At 43.0% G+C, this 21,912-nt stretch overlaps 1 protein-coding gene across 1 annotated transcript in view; it reads left to right on the top strand.

The window, feature by feature from the left end:
• Positions 1 to 4,228: 4,228 nt before the first annotated feature.
• Positions 4,229 to 21,912, top strand: part of PTH2R (parathyroid hormone 2 receptor) — a 56,058-nt gene continuing 38,374 nt past the window's right edge. Inside the window, exons 1-5 of the mRNA XM_087706626.1 lie at positions 4,229 to 4,514; positions 13,471 to 13,579; positions 18,470 to 18,583; positions 18,679 to 18,800; positions 19,756 to 19,853. Of these exons, the coding sequence (XP_087562752.1) occupies positions 4,458 to 4,514; positions 13,471 to 13,579; positions 18,470 to 18,583; positions 18,679 to 18,800; positions 19,756 to 19,853 (500 nt within the window). The 5' untranslated portion in view covers positions 4,229 to 4,457. The remainder of the gene's footprint in view (positions 4,515 to 13,470; positions 13,580 to 18,469; positions 18,584 to 18,678; positions 18,801 to 19,755; positions 19,854 to 21,912) is intronic.

Genomic DNA, 21,912 nt, shown 5'->3' with positions numbered 1-21,912 from the left:
GAAAATGTCATATACCAGCTCTAACGCATCTTCCTTGCCACAATTGAAACACAGCGAAGTACACCATACACATGCATTTTGCCCTGTTACACAATACGGTTCCACCACAAAACCGCGGTAGACAAAAGCGCGCTCGACGAATGCGCGCATTTGACGTCATCACAGCGCGACGAAAACATCGCGCTGTGATCGATAAATGTAAAAATAAAGCGAAAACCTTACCCTAACCCCCCCAAACCTAACCCTAAACCTAACCCTAAACCTAACCCTTAACCTAACCCTAAATCTAACCCTAAACCTAACCCTTAACCTAACGCTAAACGTAACCCTAACGCTCTAAACCTAACCCTAACCCTTAACCTAACCCTAAACCTAAACCTAAACCTAAACCTAACCCTTACCTTTATGTGAATCGGCTTGCTTTAATTTTATTTTTATTTCAATTTTTAATTTTTTTCGTCGCGCTGTGATGACGTCAAATGCACGTTTTTGTCGAGCGCACTTTTGTGGACCACGGTTTTGATGGGTCACGACACAATACACCCAGCTGATGTGATTTTCCAACAAGTTAATGGTGATTGGAGTTGTGCGTTATAGAAAAATATTCAGGAGCACCTTAGCTAGAAAGCAAAGCAGTTTCTTTCTTTTTTTAAATGAATTCTTCTGAAGATTGTAACATTTCAAATTCTGTTAATAACAACAACTTCTTTACATGTCGAAAAAAATAATAAATACCATTCAACATTTTATATCAGAAATATGTATGGTAGGCCCCCCAAATCTTGATACGTTATTTAGTTTATGAATCTTTAAATTAAGGTGATGTGTTAATATAGTATTCTGGAAGCAAATATTTTAAACAGTATTACAGTTGTGCTCACTCCAATGAGGTCCTTTTAATTTTGAAATATGTATAGATTTCTTTTGTCTTTTGTGCCTAATTAAGTCTACAATTGTGGGAAAGATAGAACTTTATTAACTATTCTGTTAAGCAATAGTAAAAAGGGGTTATGCGCATATCACGCAACTTAATAGGTGGTCCATATTGCTGCAATCTAAACAATGGACATTGTTTAATACACTCTGAGAAATGGTCTGTTACAATTGGGAAAAATAATTGAATCAAAACGTTAAAAATTATCATGTTAACCATAAAATATTTTCAGATTATTTATTTAATGTATATAATGTGCATATTTTTTATCTCAGTTGAGATGTGTTTTTTATGACTCTGATATGTTAAGCTATTTAAATACATTTTCTCCATTTACAAAATTATGTACATAGAGCGTAAATAAAATAATCAAAATATTATCCGTTGTGCCCACCTGATTTATTTCATCCGTGCCACAAAATACTAATCTTGGCATTGTAACGTGAGAAGATTGGTTTGAACCATTTATGTACTAAAGTTATGGGTAGAGCAGGGGTGGGTTTCAACCGGTTCGCGGCAGTCCCCGCGAACCGGTTGGTCGGCGAACCTGGAAGTAAGTAACTTCCGGGAACGGCGAAGGGCCCACCTGCGCGCCCGTGTTCCTTACCTGGTTTTGATGAGTTCTGCGCTTCCACGCATGCGCAGGACGCATACAGCGCCTGCGCGATCCTCCAGGAGCAGCTGGAGCATCGCACAGACGCTAGTACGCATGCGTGCACAAGGACGCCGCCAGCCCCGTTCCAACCGAACCGGTTGGAACGGGGCGAGAAACCCACCCCCGGAGTAGAGATATTACATAAATTTGATTGCTACATTTTGCCATGCAGGGGTGCAAACAGACAACTTCTGGCTTCACCATTTCCAAATGTTTTTAACAAAATTTCAACTCAAATGTATAATACATATTTGGAAATCGGTAATTAACACATTAGGTAAGAAAACTTTGAATGAATTTTAGGGGAAAAAAAATAGTATAGAACGGGGTGGATCAGACTTGAAACGGAGCATTTTGTTGATTCTTTCACAATTCTAGGGAGCTTGACAAACGCCTCTGTTGCCCACAAAATGACTGGGAACTGGTGCGCTGTGTTGGCGTTGCCTTCTTTCTAATTGGAGCATCTGGTGTGTGTGTCACATAAGCAGATCTTCTGAAGCATAAAATCAGGAGTTTGCATCTGATGCGAGCTGCGGCTCATGAAAACTTGCACCTTTTAATGTGTTAATTGGAAAAGGTGCTACCAGACTCCTGACTTGTCACCAAAGACTTAACATGGTTCTCTTGTAATGCCTTCAGAGGCACACACACACAATCTACAGCTCCCAAAAATTCCCACTTGTTGCTTTTCTGGGAAATTAGGAAAGTTACTGCAATGTCGCTGCTGGGTGGTAAATTTCTTTGTGCTTCGTTAATGTCTTTGTGTGGAGTCGAAGAAAACACAGAAGAACTTCTGCCTAAATCAGTGTTTCTCAACCTTGGCAACTTGAAGATGCCCGGACTTCAACTCCCAGAATTCCCCAGCCAGCATTCGCTGGCTGGGGAATTCTGGGAGTTGAAGTCCGGACATCTTCAAGTTGCCAAGGTTGAGAAACACTGGCCTAAATCATCTATTTTATAGTTTGTGTTCTGCCTCATCCGTCTAGAAAATCAGGTGGCTTTTGTTAAGGTTTGAGGCAGTTGTGAAGAGTTTAGTTTTCTAGGAAACAGGCTGTAGGGCTGGGTGCCAACTGAAGCTTCCATTGCTTCCAATTTCCCTCTCTATGGGTGCAATCCCAATTTTGCAAGCAAAGCGGTTTTCCTTTTTATAAAGATTCCTAGGCTAGGGGGCCTGACTCTGTGGAAAGAAATGTCCTTCTGGGTTTGGCTCCAAGTGGGGGAAAAGACACTGGAGACATGGAGGCTGCTTGGAAAGATGGTTTTAATGGTGGACAGGACCACATGGCTTGAGCCCTGAACAGAAAACGTGATCACACGCTTCAATGTTGGTGGAGAAGAAGAGAAGGGCTGAGGGAGGGGCTTGCTAGGCTTTTTATAACCTGTTTAGTCCCACCTCTCTGTTTCCTGTTCCTGTGTAAGAAATGTATTTATTTATTAAATTTATTTATTTATTAAATTTATTTATTTATTAAATTTATTTATTTATTAAATTTATTTATTTATTAAATTAATTTATTAAATGTATTTATTTATTAAATTTATTTATTAAATTTATTTATTTATTAAATTTATTTATTTATTAAATTTATTTATTTATTAATAAATAAAATATTATATATTATATAAAGAGCGAAGGTGGCGCAGTGGTTAGAGTGCAGTACTGCAGCCACTTCAGCTGACTGCTAGTTGCAGTTCAGCGGTTCAAATCTCACCGGCTCAGGGTTGACTCAGCCTTCCATCCTTCCAAGGTGGGTGAAATGAGGACCCAGACTGGGCGTGGGGCGATATGCTGACTCTGTAAACCGCTTAGAGAGGGCTGAAAGCCCTATGAAGCGGTATATAAGTTGAACTGCTATTGCTATTGCTATTAAATTTATAGGCCGCCCAATCCTGCAGGACTCTTGATTCTGATCAGTATTCTGATTGGCTGTCAGACTCCCATGGTGCCATGCAGGGGGCTACTCTCTAGGCTGTTTTGAATCTATAGATGAGTTCTCGGATGCCATGTGGAGAGTTGAGTAATATCCCTTCCCCCCCCTACAGCTGCAGTGGAGAAGTCTTTATTATGTAAAGTGGGCTAGCCTGGCCTTCTCAATGGCCTATTGACAAAGTGTGGATGGGCAGGCAACTATTCTGTCTTTTAAAGCATGTTTCTTTCTTTTCACATCCAGAGAAACAGTCTGCCTTTTCAATATTTCCTAGGATATTTCATTTTTTCTGGGAGAGAGCTGGGTGATAACTTCCCACAACTCTCATGCAGCATATATGGCTCTGCAAGTCCTTTTGTGTCGGATCTCCTTATTTATTTTCATTTTCGCACCATCCCATTTTGCAAGATGGGAAAGGGGGGGATTGGCACTAGATGGGCGGTGGTGGAAGGAGGGAGCTGGTTTCTCACCGTCTCGCCTTCCCGGAGCTCCAAGTGAGGCTGGCAAAGGGATCCTCCCTGCACCTGACCGTCCTCCGCGCCCCAGAGGATCGGGAGCGGCTGGGAACCCCGTTCCGAGGGAAGGGAAGGATCCGCCGCTGCCTGGAGTGGCCCCGAGCGTCCCACGCGGAGTGTCCGGGTCGGGCCAGCCCAGAAAGCGAGGCAGGAGCCGCCTGACCTCGGTCCTGAGTGGGAAGGGGAGAAGGAAGGGTCCGTCCGCGGCTCTCCGGGCGCGCCTGGCTTCTCGCCTCTCCTGGGCAGCGCCGGTGCCCGGGAAGTTCACCGCGGTTTAGTTCAGCTCCACCGCCCAGTTTTGGACGCCTCGGGTGGTAAGGAGAAGGCGACGTTGTCCCGCCGCTCAGCCCGTCTGGGTTCCTCCCTGCTATTCCGCTCCTTTCCCTCGGAGCCCTTGGCAACTTTCCCCGGCGCAGAGACCGAGGATGCCCGCCGTCCTGGCATTCCTGGCAATGGGCGGCTGCTTCCTGGCTCTGGCAGAGGTAAGGGAGCCCCCCAGGAGCCCCCAAGGCTGAAGAGGGTCTGGGGAGGGGAGGGTGGAGAGGGAGGGCTGCTGGGAAGACCCCCCGCAGCCCCCCAAGACCCCCCGCAGCCCCCCAAGACCCCCCCGCAGCCCCCCAAGACCCCCCGCAGCCCCCAAAACCCCCCGCAGCCCCCCAAGACACCCCCGCAGCCCCCCAAGACCCCCCGCAGCCCCCCAAGACCCCCCCCGCAGCCCCCCAAGACCCCCTCCCCCGCAGCCCGTGGGGGAATGGGTCGCGCGGGGCTGGCGCTGATCAGGATGGGGGCGATCGCGGGGGGGGGTCCTTCCTTTGGAAAGGGAGCCCTTGTGGCTGTGAATCCTGGAGAGGAGCAATTGCCCCCCCCATCCTACCCCCCCCCAGCTCCCCAGAGAAAGAAAACATCTGGCTAAACTCCCCCCCCCCCAAATCAGTTCCCCCAGGTCCTGTTTTATCTCCCAAAGGAAGGGGAAAAAACAGCAAGTGAAGCAGCATCTCCAGGTTTAGAACTCCCAGTCTCCTGGTCTCTAAGCTGGGGGTAGAACCACTAGATCACAAAGTGATCTATTATCAAAAATATTCTAGATTGAACTGCTTCACTTACCTGTGAAATACTTATTTTTAAGACAATTAAGGCTGAGCCATTGATCCTGTTTATTGTTTTATTGAAGCCATTTATCTGAAGCAGTGTTTCTCAAGCTTGGCAGACTTGAAGTCCTGTGGATTTCAACTCCCAGAATCCCCCAGCCAGCGAGAGCTGGCTGGGGGATTCTGGGAGTTGAAGTCCACAGGACTTCAAGTCGCCAAGCTTGAGAAACACTGATCCGAAGCCTCCGTGCCTTAACAGCCAGGAGGCTAACGCACTATTGTTAAGTGCCTGTGTTTCCTCTCCTTATAAAGGACAATTTTTGAATCTGGGTCAGGTAAAATCGATGCTGTTGGTTAACGGCACATGAATTCTCCCAGTTTCAGATCGATTCCCTATAATTTACTTTCCTCCAAGTCCAAGAACGGTTGAACTGTGATCTCGGGAGCTTCAGCTCCTTCTTAATCTTGTCTGATGGGGGTTTATCCCCATTTCCGTCGGGCTGAAAATTGCTCCTGTCACTGCTCCTCACAGCCAAAAGCTGTTTCTTTCTTTCCACCCGAAGAGTAGCTCTGCTTCTTTGGAAGTGGAAGACTCTCTCTTCTGTTGCATTTCATTCTAACCGTAGGCTGTTTTGGGTTGTGGTTGATGGATCCTCTTGGCGCCGTTTGCAAGGGATAGAAGCGATGGAAGCATCTTTAAAGAGAGCGGTGTGCAGAATGGGGGTCCGAGCAACCACAGAAGAGGCAGCGCATGTAGAATAGCCAAAAGCCATGGGGAGGATCTGAAATCGGCGGCCTGATCTTTAGCCTGAAATGCAGTTTCCGTGTGGAACGTTACACAGGCTTGTCCGAAACATTGGGGGATGACGCTTAAGTGTGATAACATCATTGTCAAGCCAGCCTCCCTCAGCAACCAAGAACGAAGCCACTGAACTCCATTTTGCAAAATTAAGAGTACTTTTACTGGTTATGAAAAGGTAGCAGCGAAGCAAAGCAAGATCTGAGGCCAAAGCGCGCGAAATCATAGATATCAAGATGTGAAAAAGAATAACTATTTTCTCACATTTTTTTTCTCTGTTGGAATTTTGTATTTGTTGGTCTTGGTCTTGATCTTTCTAAAGTTTGCAATTTTTCTATCACTTATAGCTACCAAACAGCTAATGAGAGGGGGGGGAGTATTCTCCAGTTTGATTCCTCCCAATTTTAAAGCCACATAAAAGACCCATGGAAGGAGAGGTGGGTGGGAGGGAGAGAAAGAGAAGGAGAGGAGGGAGGAAGAGAGAAAAAGAGAAGGAGAGAGGGTAGGAAGGAGAAGAAAGAGGGGAGAAGTAGGAGAGAAGTAAGGGAAGGAAGAAGGGGAAGGAGAGGAGGAAGGAAGGAAGTAGAGAAGGAAGGGAGGGAGAAAATAAGGTGAGATGTGGAGGAGAGGTAGGGGAAGAAGAAAGAGGTAAGGAGAGGTGGGTGGGAGGGAGAGAAAGAGAAGGAGAGAGGGTAGGAAGGAGAAGAAAGAGGGTAGGAGTAGGGGAGAGGTAAGGGAAGGAAGAAGGGGATGGAGAGGAGGAAGGGAGGGAGAAAAGAAAAGAAAGAGAAAACGAGGTGGTGTCATAGCAGGTGTGAAGGATGGTAAACAAAGCGTTCCAAACTATACCTTATACCCTTTTAAATGGAATAATAATAATAATAATAATAATAATAATAATAATAATAATAAAAAAATAAGAATGGCAAAGAAAAAGAATAACTATGTCAATGTATACCTATAACTGCATGTAAGAGAATAGATGACAGTAAAAATATAAAGCACAATATAGGTAAATAATACTTGATCATAAGTAGCACTTAGATCCTAAAAAGCTGGCTTCTATGTATCCGAACTTACAGCCTAAATGTTGGAGATGTGGCTCTCTTGATGCTATATATTTTCATATATGGTGGACCTGCCAAAAGGTTAAGGCATTTTGGATAAAAATATGGTGGATTATGCAAAATATCTTTAAAAGAAGGATAAAGTTTACTCCTCAGCTATTTTTACTAGGTATATGTACTGACTTTACAGTGGTAGAATACTTGATCATAAGTAGCTAAGTATAAATAAATAAAGAAATGTATATAAAAATGGATAATGAGTAACGAGATTACGAACGCAAGATAGAAATGTGTAGAAGGGAAAACACTAACTGCAAAGAAACCGATTTTAACCCCCTCCCCCAGGTAACCCTCATCCCATAGTCCAATCTGCAAATCCCTTAGTTCCATCTTCAAGGAGCATCATCAGATTGGTATGCAGGACAGTTGGCCTTGGCAGCTCCCATCACTATCTCCCAGCATGCCCAGTAGATGGTGAGAACAAAACTCCCTTTTCACAATCCCTCCTATCATTAAAACTTCCCTTCCCAAATACCATGCCTCCCCCCACTCCATTTCAATGGCAGCCGAAGGCAAGTAGCGAAACAGAGGCTGACATCCATCTTCTCAGATTGAGACAAGCTTCAGAAAGACGTGTTGGGGAAAAACTGAATGAAAAGTGAAATTACTTTAAAATCTCATATACATTCTTCTGGAGTTACACACATTTGTGAGGAAGCCCTTTTGTTTACTCCGGCTAACTGATTTCATGCGGCAGTTGTGAAGATACTGTAAATTGCATGGATTTAGTTGCAACAGCCGACTTGTAAAATGCATATTTTAATTTAAAAAAAAAATCTAAACAAGAATTGAACACATGGTAGGTACATTTTCTGCAATATGAAAAGCAATCCCCCAAAGCAAAGGAATAAAATGAAAAAAATAGAATAACACTCAAAAATAATAATTATGAGTAAAACAAGGGGGTCAAGATTTGTGAATTCAAATCAGGACGATAGCTGGAAAATAGACTGTAGAAGCCTAGAGAAAAAAGGAAAGGATATGAAACAAACTTGGGTTTGTGGAAATACCATCCCCAAGAAAACATGAACTGGGATCTGAAAGAGACCCCTATAACAATAGAAAAAGAAAGGAAGGGAAGAAGGAAGGAAAGGAGAGGAGGAAGGAAGTAGAGAATGGAGGGACGAAGGAATGGAAAGGAGTGGAGGGTAGAAGAGAGAGGAAGAGAAGGAGAGAAAGTAGGAGAAGAAATGTGGAGGAGAGGTAAGGGAAGAAGAATGAGGTAAGGGAAGGTGGGTAGAGGGGAGAGAAAAAGAAGAAGAGGAGGGAGGAAGAGAAAGAAAGAGAAGGAGAGAAGGTAGGAAGGAGAAGAAAGAGGGTAGGAGTAGGGGAGAGGTAAGGGAAGGAAGAAGGGGATGGAGAGGAGGAAGGAAGGAAGTAGAGAAGGAAGGGAGGGAGAAAGGAAAAGAAAGAGAAAACGAGGTGGTGTCTTAGCAGGTGCGAAGGATGGTAAACAAAGCATTCTAAACTATACCTTATAACCTTCCAAATGGAATAATAATAATATAAGAATGGCAAAGAAAAAGAATAATTATGTGAATGTATATCTATAATCTGTGTAAGAGAATAAATGACAATAAAAATATAAAGCATAATATAGGTAAATAATATTTGGTCATAAGTAGCTAAGTATAATTAAATAAAGAATTGTACATAAAAATGGATAACGAACAAGGAGATTATGAACGCAAGATAGAAATGTATAGAAGGGAAAATACTAACTGCAAAGAAACCTATTCGGAACTGCTGTATGATATACGATGGAACTTATTGTTCCTATGTTGTTTTTAAGTTATGTGTTTGTTTCTGTTGATGTGCTTATGTGTTTAAAATAATAAAAGAAAGAAAGAAAGAAAGAAAGAAAGAAAGAAAGAAAGAAAGAAAGAAAGAAAAGCAATCCCCAAAAATACAACACTGGGAAATGTTAGCAATGTCAGCAGAAGTACCTGTTATGGAATACATTTTTGTCATGACGGCTGAAATCCTTGAGCAACAGTGCTGGTTATACTTATTAGGGAGTAGAACTGGACAAAGTAGTAAAATATTAGGAATTGTATTGTTACTGTTTTATATACTACATAACAGAGACAAATGGCTGGGAATGAATTCATCTGCTAGAACCTGAAAGATTGACTTTGCGGGCAGAGAGAAGAGAAATCTGAACCATATATCACCATATTCTCTTTTTGCTCGGTTTCATCGTTGTTATGATTTATCAGCTTTCCCCCACTTTTCTCCACCTTCCATTTATCACATATCCACTCTGAAATCTTTCTTTTTCCTGTCTTCAGAATTTTTTTTTTTAGTCTGGTAGGAACTAGTGAAACAAAAGCAGCCCTGTTTTCCTGAATAGCAGGGAAGAGCTGTGATTCTGCAAGATCTCAGAACATTTCCAAAGGGTGGACATCCTTAGCTCTGAATTAGCTAGAAATCATTGAAGAAGAGAAGGAAGAGGGGGAGAGGGAAAGATGAAACATGGGTAATAGGAAAGAAAAAGACCCAGCTGGTTTATGAGGCCAAAAGACCTCTGGAATAGGAAAATAGTTTTCCTTTGGAATCCCTTCCCTGTTTTGGCTGGTCAGTGAAAAACTTCATTTTCTCACATTTTTTTTCTCTATTGGAATTTTGTATTTATTGGTCTTGGTCTTGCTCTTTCTAAAGTTTGCAATTTTTCTATCACTTATAGCTACCAAACAGCTAATGAGAGGGGGGGGGGAGCATCCTCCAGTTTGATTCCTCCCAATTTTAAAGCCACATAAAAGACTCAAGGAAGGAGAGGGGGGAGGAAGAGAGAAAAAGAGAAGGAGAGAGGGTAGGAAGGAGAAGAATGAGGGTAGAAGTAGGAGAGAAGTAAGGGAAGGAAGAAGGGGAAGGAGAGGAGGAAGGAAGGAAGTAGAGAAGGAAGGGAGGGAGAAAAGAAAGAGAAAATAAGGTGAGATCTGGAGGAGAGGTAGGGGAAGAAGAAAGAGGTAAGGAGAGGTGGGTGGGAGGGAGAGAAAGAGAAGGAGAGGAGGGAGGAAGAGAGAAAAAGAGAAGGAGAGAGGGTAGGAAGGAGAAGATAGAGGGTAGGAGTAGGGGAGAAGTAAGGGAAGGAAGAAGGGGAAGCAGAGGAGGAAGGAAGGAAGTGGAGAAGGAAGGGAGGGAGAAAAGAAAAGAAAGAGAAAAGGAGGAGAGGTAGGGGAAGAAGAAAGAGGTAAGGAGAGGTGGGTGGAAGGGAGAGAAAGAGAAGGAGAGGTGGGTAGGAAGGAGAAGAAAGAGGATAGGAGTAGGGGAGAGGTAAGGGAAGGAAGAAGGGGAAGGAGAGGAGGAAGGAAGGAAGTGGAGAAGGAAGGGAGGGAGAAAAGAAAAGAAAGAGAAAATAAGGTGGTATCATACCAGGTGTGAAGGATGGTAAATAATACATTCCAAATTATACCTTATAACCTTTTAAATGGAATAATAATAATATAAGAATGGCAAAGAAAAAGAATAACTATGTGAATGTATACCTATAACTGCATGTAAGGGAATAGATGACAGTAAAAATATAAAGCACAATATGGGTAAACAATACTTGATCATAAGTAGCTAAGTATAAATAAATAAAGAAATGTACATAAAAATGGATAACGAACAAGGAGATTATGAACGCAAGATAGAAATGTATAGGAGGGAAAACACTAACTGCAAAGAAACCGATTCGGAACTGCGGTATGATATACGATGGAACTTATTGGTCCTATGTTGTTTTTAAGTTATGTGGTTATTTTTGTTAATGTGTTTATGTGTTCTGTTGATGTGCTTATGTGTATAAAATAAAATTAAAAAAAAATTAAAAAGAAAAAAGACCCAAGGGAGCCCAGCCCAGCCCCATGGAATCGGGGCTGGGGGGTTCTGCCAGAGCTAATTGTTCATGCTGCTTTCTCCTCCACAAAAGCCCAGCCTGGCAGGAGAAAATGTGTGTTCAAAGTTGATGGCGAGAAAGATGTCTTTGTGGGCAAAACTAACGAAAAATAAATCCCTTAGTGAAGTGGGAGAACTAAGAAGAGATTTGAACTGGGAGATTCACATGCATGAGGAATAACAAAGATTGCCATTTTTCCTTTGGTAATTGAGAAACTGTTTCTGACTTGGACATTTCCCGATAGGGTGGCCTTGGATAATATGCCTGCTATATTCAGAATAGCAATAGCAGTTAGACTTATATACCGCTTCATAGGGCTTTCAGCCCTCTCTAAGCGGTTTACAGAGTCAGCATATCGCCCCCAACAACAATCCGGGTCCTCATTTCACCCACCTCGGAAGGATGGAAGGCTGAGTCAACCTTTGAGCCGGTGAGATTTGAACTGCCGAACTGCAGTTAGCAGTCAGCTGAAGTGGCCTGCAGTACTGCACTCTAACCACTGCGCCACCTCGGCTCGTGGCGAGAATGTTACCTATTGTGAAAAAGTACTAACGTTTAATTAGCAGATACCCCCCACTCTTGCTGTGGTTGAGCTCTGTATGTACAACAAAAAAATCTGAGCTGAATGCAGGTCCTAAAATCAGAACCTAAAACTGTAGGAATCTCTAGAAAGACGAATCAGTGCCGGATTGTTTCCTTTTGAAAACTGCAGATATTTAAGATGGGTAGATAGCAGGAGTTTTCATGACTGCTTGATTTTGCCAGCACAAGGTCAAAGAGAATTTTCTTGGCTTAAAGGGGGGGGGGGATTTGTAGTGCTAACTGAACTTTTCAACAAGCACTTGGAGATGGGTGAGAGGAAGACCAGACAAGTCATTCGGAGTGGGTCTCACTGCTAAACCTTGCCGCAGGAAATCTGATTCCAATCAACCTCTTTTCTTCGGTTAGTATTGTAATAATGCTGCTTGTGTTGAATGGGCCTAATGGCTTAGCTGAGTTATTTAACACAAGAGAAGAGACACACAAGTAGGCTTTTTCTTTTGCTACTTGATTTAAATGATTACTGTGAACTGATATGAACTCATCTTTGATCATTCTGCATGAGTTCATGACAATTAAAGAACTGGGTGCATGGAAAAACAGAGAGGAAATCACCAGGAGAGATGCACACTGAGCATAACAATCTAATAATTAATTCATTGCGTTCCAGGAAGTGTCACTGCATGTATCGCTTTAAAATTCATTTTTTCCCCTTTTTCTAGCTTTAAAGTTAATCTGAGAGTTTACCCTCAAGTTCAGTTTCAAGTAGAGATTAAAGTTATAAATAAATACATACAACAAATTCCATTCTGAGATCTCACCATTCCAGTGGTGGGTTTCAAAAATTGTTCGAACCTACTCTGTGGGTGTGGCCTCCTTTGTGGGAGTGGCTTGCCGCCCAAGTGACCAGATGGGAGTGGCTTGCTGCCCATGTGACCGGATATGAAGATGCTGACGACACTTGTCAGAACCACCTTAAATGACCCCACACACAGCACTGGCATGCATAAGAATAGGATGGTAAACTTGTTTTTTAAGAGGCATCTTTGGTTTGCGTTAAAACAACTTCAACACACGCAATGTTCTGATTGCACCACAAACGCAGTAATCATCCTTACCTTTCACAGAGGCCCTGAGTTTTCTAAATAGGAGCATGATAGTGTAGAATAATCATATCCAAGGACCAGTGGTGGGTTTCAAAAAATTGTGGAGCCTCTTCTGTAGGTGTGGCCTGCTTTCCGGGTCCACTGGTGGAACCTCTTCTAACCGGTTCGGTAGATTTGACGAACCGGTTCTACCGAATAGGTGCGAACTGGTAGGAACCCACCTCTGCACCATTCCAGAGGGAGAATTTTAAGGGAAACTTGACTCTGATGTTGCTATTAGATCCAGACTGTTATATTTTACATTTTCTCATTTTTGAATAGCTAGAATATCATGCTAAAGGCTACTGGAAACACACACACACACACACACATGCACGTGCGACCGAGGCAGCAGTAGACATAGGAGCAAGATCAAGGAGAGGAAATGCCATGGCAAGACAAGAACTCGCTATCAGTCCCTGGAAAGGGTTTTATAAAGACTAAAACAGCAACCTCAGGAAAAAAGAAATATGAGAAGCTGTAGAAGTACCAGGGCTGGAGGGAAGTAGGGGAGAGGATGTGGAAACTAAAGGCCAAAGTGGTTCTAGTAGCAGTAGTAGGCACACTTGAGGCTGCAACTCAACAGATCCTATCTCTTTAAAAAGACCATGGGAGTTCTCTGTTCATTTCTGGCTTATAAATGTTTGTTTTAACAGCTTTTTTAAAAAATTATATGTGAATTTTCATCCCTTTTTTAAGAATCTGAAAGATGCCCTTCAAATTTGAAGCAACATATAAAGAAAAGCTAAGCTGTGTGTACAACCATTAAAAGCTTCTTTCTTCTTATTTCTATCCCTCTACACAAAGAATTCTATTCATCGCTCGCTTGATTTCCACACTGTTTTTTCTTTATTAGGAAGAATTGGATAATACTGTTACAATGGAGGATCAGATTTATCTCCTTCTGGAGGCCAAAGTTCAATGTGAACAAAATCTCACAGCTCAGGTACAAGAAGAAGAAAGAGGTAAGGGTATTTTAGTCATTTAATTCTCTTCATATTCTGACCAGGATTTTAAAAATTATTTTAAAATGTAGGCATGGATGGAATGCAAGGAAACATACCCTTAAAGGCTTCTGTGCTGAAAACATGGATGTTTTCATTACCCTCTTGTCTAAAAGGGGGCCTTTTACCAGGTTCGCCTGGTACGTCAGTTGCGCCCCTTTCTGGATCGGGATGCTCTGTGCACAGTCACTCATGCCCTCGTCCTTTCTCGCCTGGACTACTGTAACGCTCTCTACATGGGGCTGCCCTTGAAGAGCACCCGGAAGCTTCAACTGGTCCAGAATGCGGCTGCGTGGGTTGTCATGGGGGCACCCAGGTGCTCCCATGTTGCGCCCCTTTTAGGTGGCCTGCACTGGTTGCCGGTTGTCTTCCGGGTGCGATTCAAGGTACTAATTATGACCTTTAAAGCGCTCCTTGGCTTAGGCCCAGGGTACCTGCGAGACCACCTACTGCCACCGGTAGCCTCTCACCGTCCAGTGCGATCCCACAGATTTGGCCTCCTCAGGGTGCCGTCGGCCACACAGTGTCGGCTAGCAACCCCCAGGGGGGAGAGCCTTCTCTGTGGGGAGCGCCTGCCCTCTGGAATGAGCTGCCCCTGGAGCTTCGTATAATCCCCGACCTCCGGTCCTTCCGACGCGCCCTAAAAAGTTGGTCTTTCCAGCAAGCCAGCCTGGCCTGAACAAAACAAATTATTGATTACTGTTAATTTTAATTTGAATTCTTTTAAAAAAATGTGTCATTGTCAATTTTAATTGGGTTTGGGATATCCTGTTTAATTTCTTCTTAACTTTTGTATTATATGTTTCTTTTAATGTTGTACACCGCCCTGAGTCCTTGGGAGAAGAGCGGCATATAAATCTAATAAACCTAAACCTAAAACCTAAACCTAAAATTCAGGTACAAAGATTGTTTAAAGTTTGCTGACAGCAGCAAATCTCTTTGCCCCATCCACAATATTCTTCTGGCTGCCTACAGCACTGATGTCAAGTTTTAGTCTGGAATGAGCTACTGAACCCTGCACAGTTCAAGAATGATTCAGAAGAGTTAATCTATACTGTTTACGGGCTCTGGGAAGTCGGGGGGGGGGGAAGGGAAGTGGTGTGTTAGGGGGGAGGGGGGGAGGGGGGATATATAGTATGTGTTAGATTTTATAGTAACGCGATTGCACTTGTATACTGTTGCTCTTTAATCTCACTGTAAAAATAGGACAAGCTGAATATATTAATAGATAGTAGAAATACACTGAAGGGAGGAGTAGAGGGATAGAAGAAAGAGGGGTAGAGAGGGTGGGAGAGAGGACTGGAGGGAGGGGGAGAAGGAAGGGAGGGAGTGCATCGGGAGAGAGGTGTGGTAGAGGGGGAGGGGAAGTAGGGTAGAGGGGAATGATGGTGGGAAGACGGAAAGTTGGAGGGGGGCGAAAGAAAGGGTGTATGGAGGGTTGAAGAGGTACATTGGGTTTCTATTTTGGGGGGTATTGCCGACAAGAGGAATGGCTGTGTTTATTGTTTAATGTTATATGGCCCCGGTTATGCACAGTATATATGTGACTGTACGAAAATGAAATGGAAAAATAAAAACACATTTAAAACAAGAATCATTCAGAAGAGACTTGGACCTGGTGCAAACACCTTTCTGCTGCTCATGAATTTTTCAGGTTAGAAAAAGTAAGGCTACTTTAAGGACTCAGCTGAAAATCAGAAAACCTGATTATAAGTGAATCAAAGAAGGGACCACAGCAGAATCAGAGCTTCAAACAGAAATTAGAAGGAATGACGGGCTACTTCGATGCAAAAATACATCGCCGAAAGAAAAAGAGGGAAGAAGAGATCTAAATGGATATCTTCCTCTTTCAACTTCGCTCTAAATCAGGGGTGTCAAACTTGTGTTCTGCAGTCCGGATGCATCACATACTGGACACCCCACCCCCATTTAAGCAAAAGGGGGGGGAAGTCACAATATGTCACATGATGACAACATGAGCTCTAAATATTTACCTCCCTCCTGGGGTAGGAGAATCCAAGTCTCAACAGAAACACAACGGGGAAAAAAATCGAAAAAGCTATGTTCACTATAATTGCTGATTTAATAAAGCACAAGGAAAGATAGATAAACAAGAAAGAGAAATCAATTTAGATAGATGCCAGGCAGTGAAAGATCTGATCCTGAATTTTTTAAAAAAATCACTGCAATAGCAATGAATAATGCAATTTAGAAACACGAGAGAGCAAAATTTTCGTTTAGTAAAAGAACTCCCCACACATTTAATTTCCAGATATAGTTCCCCTCTCCACCCCCTTTCTTCTCTGAAGTAATGAAACTGAGGAGGCAAAATATATTTTGGTGTTTATTTTTCTGGCTGTGTTTTATCTTCAGCTGTGTGTACCAGTCATGTTGATGCTCCCTTTTCCCCTTCAAACATTATCTGAGAGATCTGAATGCAGCTGGTGTGTTGGCTGCACTAAAATTACTTAAATAGGATGGCACTGGGTGGCTCAGATCCAAGACTGCCTAGAGACATATGAGTGGCATGCATAGAAACAGAAATGTGCACTTCATGGAATGGTCACATGAACTCAGGAATCTTAACATAGCAATAGCAATAGCAGTTAGACTTATATACCGCTTCATAGGGCTTTCAGCCCTCTCTAAGCGGTTTACAGAGTCAGCATATCGCCCCCACAGTCTGGGTCCTCATTTCACCCACCTCGGAAGGATGGAAGGCTGAGTCAACCTTGAGCCGGTGAGATTTGAACCGCTGAACTGCAGATAACAGTCAGCTGAAGTGGCCTGCAGTACTGCACCCTAACCACTGCGCCACCTCGGCTCTTGTCATCTAATATTTTAGCTAGAGCAGTGTCCTGCAGTTGTTTTCGCTGAAAGCCAGTGCTTGCTTCCAGTTTTCGGCAAAAAATGCCCCACATTGAACAAGGCGGTTTGCTTAACATCTGCAGTTTGCTTAATGACCACAGGTTCCCTTAATGACCACGGTGATTTATTTAACAGCTTCTACAAAAATTGGTCATAGAATCAAGTTGGTCACACAATGATCCACTTTAAGACTGTCACAACTTACAAGCCATAAATGGAATGCTCCCTTACAGTTGTAAGCTGAAGACTACCGGCTGTTATTTCTTAGTCTCTGAATATCTTTGGCCAATTACTTGCTCTCGGCCCAGATCAACAATTTCACCAAGCCGATTGGATTCTCTGCATCCTCTCATCGTGTATAGATAAGCCTCATTGTGAGAACTAAACAAGCACACTATAAAATACATGGACCTTGTAACTAAGCGAGAGGAATGCTAAAGAACAACGGCAACAACACCCAGATTAAGCAGAGCTGTGTTTGTCGGAATGCTGCATTTCGTACGGTGCGGGAGTAGCGGAATAACGAATAAAGTAGTTGCTTCTTAAAAAGACAAGTAGTTGCTTCTTGCCCTTGCTGACTTGTTGAATTCCTTGTCAGATTTAGGGAAAATGTGTGGAAACTACAAAGATGTTAGAATTTCCCTGAAAGTGTATCTTTATTTCCTTCTGAAGAAAGAGTCCTTTTTTTGGAGACTTTGGTCTGAACAAGGTTCTAATCTATTTTCAGAGATGGTATTCTCTGAACAATTTGGCACTGAGTCCCAGAGATTTAAGAGAGGGGTTTTCCCCCTAAAATCTGAGCTTAACTGAATGCCTCCCTTGAGTAGAGGAGTTGGTATTACATTACGCAGAGTTCAAGCAGGAAGGATTTACTTAGTTGTCTTTATACATAGAGCCGAGGTGGCGCAGTGGTTAGGGTGCAGTACTGCAGGCCACTTCAGCTGACTGTTATCTGCAGTTCAGCGGTTCCAATCTCACCGGCTCAAGGTTGACTCAGCCTTCCATCCTTCCGAGGTGGGTGAAATGAGGACCCAGACTGTGGGGGCAATATGCTGACTCTGTAAACCGCTTAGAGAGGGCTGAAAGCCCTATGAAGCGGTATATAAGTCTAACTGCTATTGCTATAGTTCAGCGGTTCTAATCTCACCGGCTCAAAGGTTGACTCAGCCTTCCATCCTTCCGAGGTGGGTGAAATGAGGACCCAGATTGTTGTTGGGGGCAGTATGCTGACTCTGTAAACCGCTTAGAGAGGGCTGAAAGCCCTATGAAGCGGTATATAAGTCTAACTGCTATTGCTAACTGCTATTATATTGAATTTGGTGGGATTATTACTCCTAGTTAAGGTAGTCCAGGATTGTGGCTCTAGGACCTAAAAAAAACAGTTCATTCATAAGCAGTAGAGCTGACTTTGAAGTAGAGGGAAATCTTTAGCCCTCCTATTTCACAGAATGGTTGCACTGATGAAATGATTCTTGGCAAAGTATAGAAAATAAGAAATGTGGAATATAAGCAAGATGGCGTGTTACATTCCTTGTAGTTTTCAGTTGCAATGGCCTGCTACTACAACAGATAATATGGCTATTCTATAATAAACATACACACAGTCAAGTGAGTATCGCAATTATTTACCAAAATGAGCTAAAGTGCCTGTGTTTTGTTCTCCTTTGTTCATAGCTTCAGTTTCTGAAGAGGAAAGTATATTCTCTTATTCATCAGTAACATTTCCCAGCTAATTTGGGGAAAATATTCTAAAAATAATAATAATAATGTGCTTTTTAGATGAGATTCTTCAAGCGGTTCCCTGGCGTCTCTAGACCAGTGTTTCTCAACGTTGGCAACTTGAAGATGTCCGGACTTCAACTCCCAGAATTCCCCAGCCAGCGAATGCTGGCTGGGGAATTCTGGGAGTTGAAGTCCGGACATCTTCAAGTTGCCAACGTTGAGAAACACTGCTCTAGACAACTGCTTTCTTTCCTTTTTCAGCAGGAGAGGAGTGCTTTCCCGAATGGGATGGTGTCATCTGCTGGCCCAGGGGGTCAGCAGGAAAAACCTTAGCTGTGCCTTGTCCTTCTTATATCTATGATTTTAATCACCAAGGTATGCTCCTTTCCCTTTTGAATTATTGGCCTTACGTGGTATCAGGGAGAGAAGAACGGCATCAAACTAATGGAAATATCAATTCTTTCTTACAGGGATGGCCTTCCGACATTGCGATTCAAATGGAACATGGGCTTATGTGCTCAGTTTAAACCGAACATGGTCTAATTATTCGGAGTGCCTCCATTTCCTGCAAACAGAAATCAGTCTGCGAAAGGTATGGGCTCTTAATCCATATAAGGAGGGGAGAAACAAAAAGGGCCGTTGCAAAATAGCCATAGCAATAGCAGTTAGACTTATATACCGCTTCATAGGGCTTTCAGCCCTCTCTAAGCGGTTTACAGAGTCAGCATATCGCCCCCAACAACAATCCGGCTCCTCATTTTACCCACCTTGGAAGGATGGAAGGCTGAGTCAACCCTGGGGGGGCAAGGATAGTTGATGCGCCAAATATAGCCTCTCAACTATCAAACGACAACCCGGCCTTCACGTGGTGCCCCCTGTTCCCACCAATCGGGCTCTGTCGACCCTTGGGACTGGCGTCCCCTTGGGTATATCCAGCCGAAACAGCTTCCATGGATCGCCATACCTTTCCATGGAAGTCGCCTATACCCACGTTGGGTGAAGAGGCGTCGAGTGAGTGAGTGAATGAGTCAACCCTGAGCCGGTGAGATTTGAACAGCCGAACTGCAGAACTGCAGTCAGCTGAAGTAGCCTGCAGTGCTGCATTTAACCACTGCGCCACCTATATATTGAGCACCTATATATCTCTTATGACACACGATGCTATCCATAAATACGGGACACACGGAATTTAACTGGTTAGATCTTCTTCTCCATGTCCCTTGGTCATGTTCTCTTTTGTTACAGAAGAGATCTGATGCTCAGGAAAACAAAATAGAAATTAGTTGTCTAACATGCTATTTCCTGAGAAATTTGCCTTCATGTGGTTCTTTAGAATATGACATCTTTCAATGCGCCATTAGTAGACTAGCTCTGAACATGGCAGCTGTAGCTGTTGAGTGCGTCCCAGGTTCAGTTCCGTTCCGTAAAAAGTACATGCAAGAAATTATTGATTTTTAAGATGAAACAAATTAAAGATTAAAGTCACAGCTAACAATTCTCTACCCGAGTGAACCTGATATTGAGAAGTTCTGTTGTTGTTTCTTCAGAGGAAATTCTTTGAAGGTCTCTCTGTCATGTACACAGTGGGATACTCCATATCCTTCTCCTCTCTGACTGTGGCTATTTTCATCATTAGCTACTTCAGGTGAGATATTTACTGATCACTTTTGGCAAGCGGAGGTAGGCCAAAGGCTACGTTGCGTGCATTCACAACACACAAATACAAAGACATGTATCTCACCCTAATCCTTATACCACTATCTGGCTGGGTTTAGTCATCGTGTTGAACCAAAACGTGGCTTGCTTTACCTTGATACCCGACTTTGTACTTCTAAGTCATGATTTATGAACATAATATTTGATGGTGATGGTTTAGAGTTTAGACCAGTAGTCTCCAACCTTGGCAACTTTAAGACTTGTGGACTTCAACTCCCAGAGTTCCTCAGCCAGCTTTGCTTTGCTGGCTGAGGAACTCTGGGAGTTGAAGTCCACAGGTCTTAAAGTTGCCAAGGTTGGAGACCACTAGGTTTAGACCTTGTTTAAGGCAATCTATGGCTTCATATGATGCAAATCTGGTCTCTTTCTTCCTTTCATTTTATCAAAATATCGCATTTTAGAGAGAAAGAAACCAAAGCTTAAGCAAGCAGAGGTGGTATTGAGTGGGGACCTAATTAGATAACAGAGGGAGGTGGGGTGGTGGTGGAAATGGAAGGAGCAAAGAGGTATTTATTTTATTTTTATTTATAAAAATAATATCTTTATATTTATAAAGAAATTATATAGTAGTGTTTCATCCAGATCAGAGTACTCAGAAAATCTAATGTTAGCTGTACAATTTGAGTAGAACAGAAAGGAATATTAAAAAGTAGAAATTGTGAGCTGGGCATCATCTCAAGCTTATCATGGTCTAAAGCCCAACGGGGAGATAGATAAGTCAGAGGAAGGGCCATAAACAGTGGGGATGAGATGCCTTGAGTGGGGTGCACAGGGAGGCTTCCTGAGATGATTTTGGCTTGCAGGCCACTGATTCATAATTATCTCTTTAAATGAAGTAATTCATTTAAATCGCCCCCCCCCAATTCATCTGCAATTCATAGTCTTCCGCTGACAGTGATAAATGAGACAGGATACTAAAATTGAGTTTCATGGCTTAGAATTAAAACCCGTATCCAACAAAATATCTTCGATGGAAATGCATTTCTCTCTCTTACACACACGCACATATGTGCATGGTAAGTTACAATTTGGAACAGTAAAAAAAGAACCAGAAAAAGAAATGAATCAGTGTTTATAGCGAAAGCAATAGCACTTAGACTTAGAGTATATACCGCTTCACAGTGCTTTTACAGCCCTCTCTAAGCGGTTTACAGAGTCATCATATTGCCCCCAACAACCTGGGTCCTCATTTTACCCACCTTGGAAGGACGGAAATCTGAGTGAGCTGGTGAGATTTTTAACTGCCGAACTGCAACTTGCAGTTAGCTGAAGTAGCCTGCAGTCTAACCACTGCACCACCTTGGCTCCTATGAAGATGAGAGCCGAGGTGGCGCAGTGGGTAGAGTGCAGTGCTGCAGGCCACTTCAGCTGACTGTTATCTGCAGTTCGGCGGTTCAAATCTCACCGGCTCAAGGTTGACTCAGCCTTCCATCCTTCCGAGGTGGGTGAAATGAGGACCCGGATTGTTGTTGGGGGCGATATGCTGACTCTGTAAACTGCTTAGAGAGGGTGAAAGCCCTATGAAGCGGTATATAAGTCTAACTGCTATTGCTATTGCTAAGATGAAATCCTAGGATTTTGAAAAAAAGAAGTAAAAAAAGGATTAAACTTATTCTCTGCTCCTTCTGTGGCTGAAATCTCAGCCTCCCAAACCCTGCTTAGCACCAAACTTCTGCAATCACAAACAATCTAGATTCACCCAATACATTAAACATTTAGTGTCTCAATGGTAGGTTGTTCAATAAATCATGATACACGGGATCACATATCATTCTGAATTCCAAGCCACTATTTACCAACATCGCTGAGTTGAGCCAAAGCAAAATAGGTATAAACTGGAGCATTATGGATTATTCAGCAGAGTAGAGTTTTTTTCGGGTTTTTTGGAGACGCTATGCTCTCTGAAAAGGCATCACGACAGAGCTCACGCTCAATCCTTCCTCCTTAAATTTACATGTGCAAAGAACATCATTTTACAGCTGAATCGT

Source organism: Thamnophis sirtalis, unplaced genomic scaffold (assembly GCF_051295495.1).
Source record: "Thamnophis sirtalis isolate CommonGarterSnake01/CBP01778 unplaced genomic scaffold, rThaSir2_p1.2 scaffold_1, whole genome shotgun sequence".
In the NCBI taxonomy this organism is placed as follows: Eukaryota; Metazoa; Chordata; class Lepidosauria; order Squamata; family Natricidae; genus Thamnophis; species Thamnophis sirtalis.
This window is presented reverse-complemented; position numbering and strand designations above follow the sequence as displayed.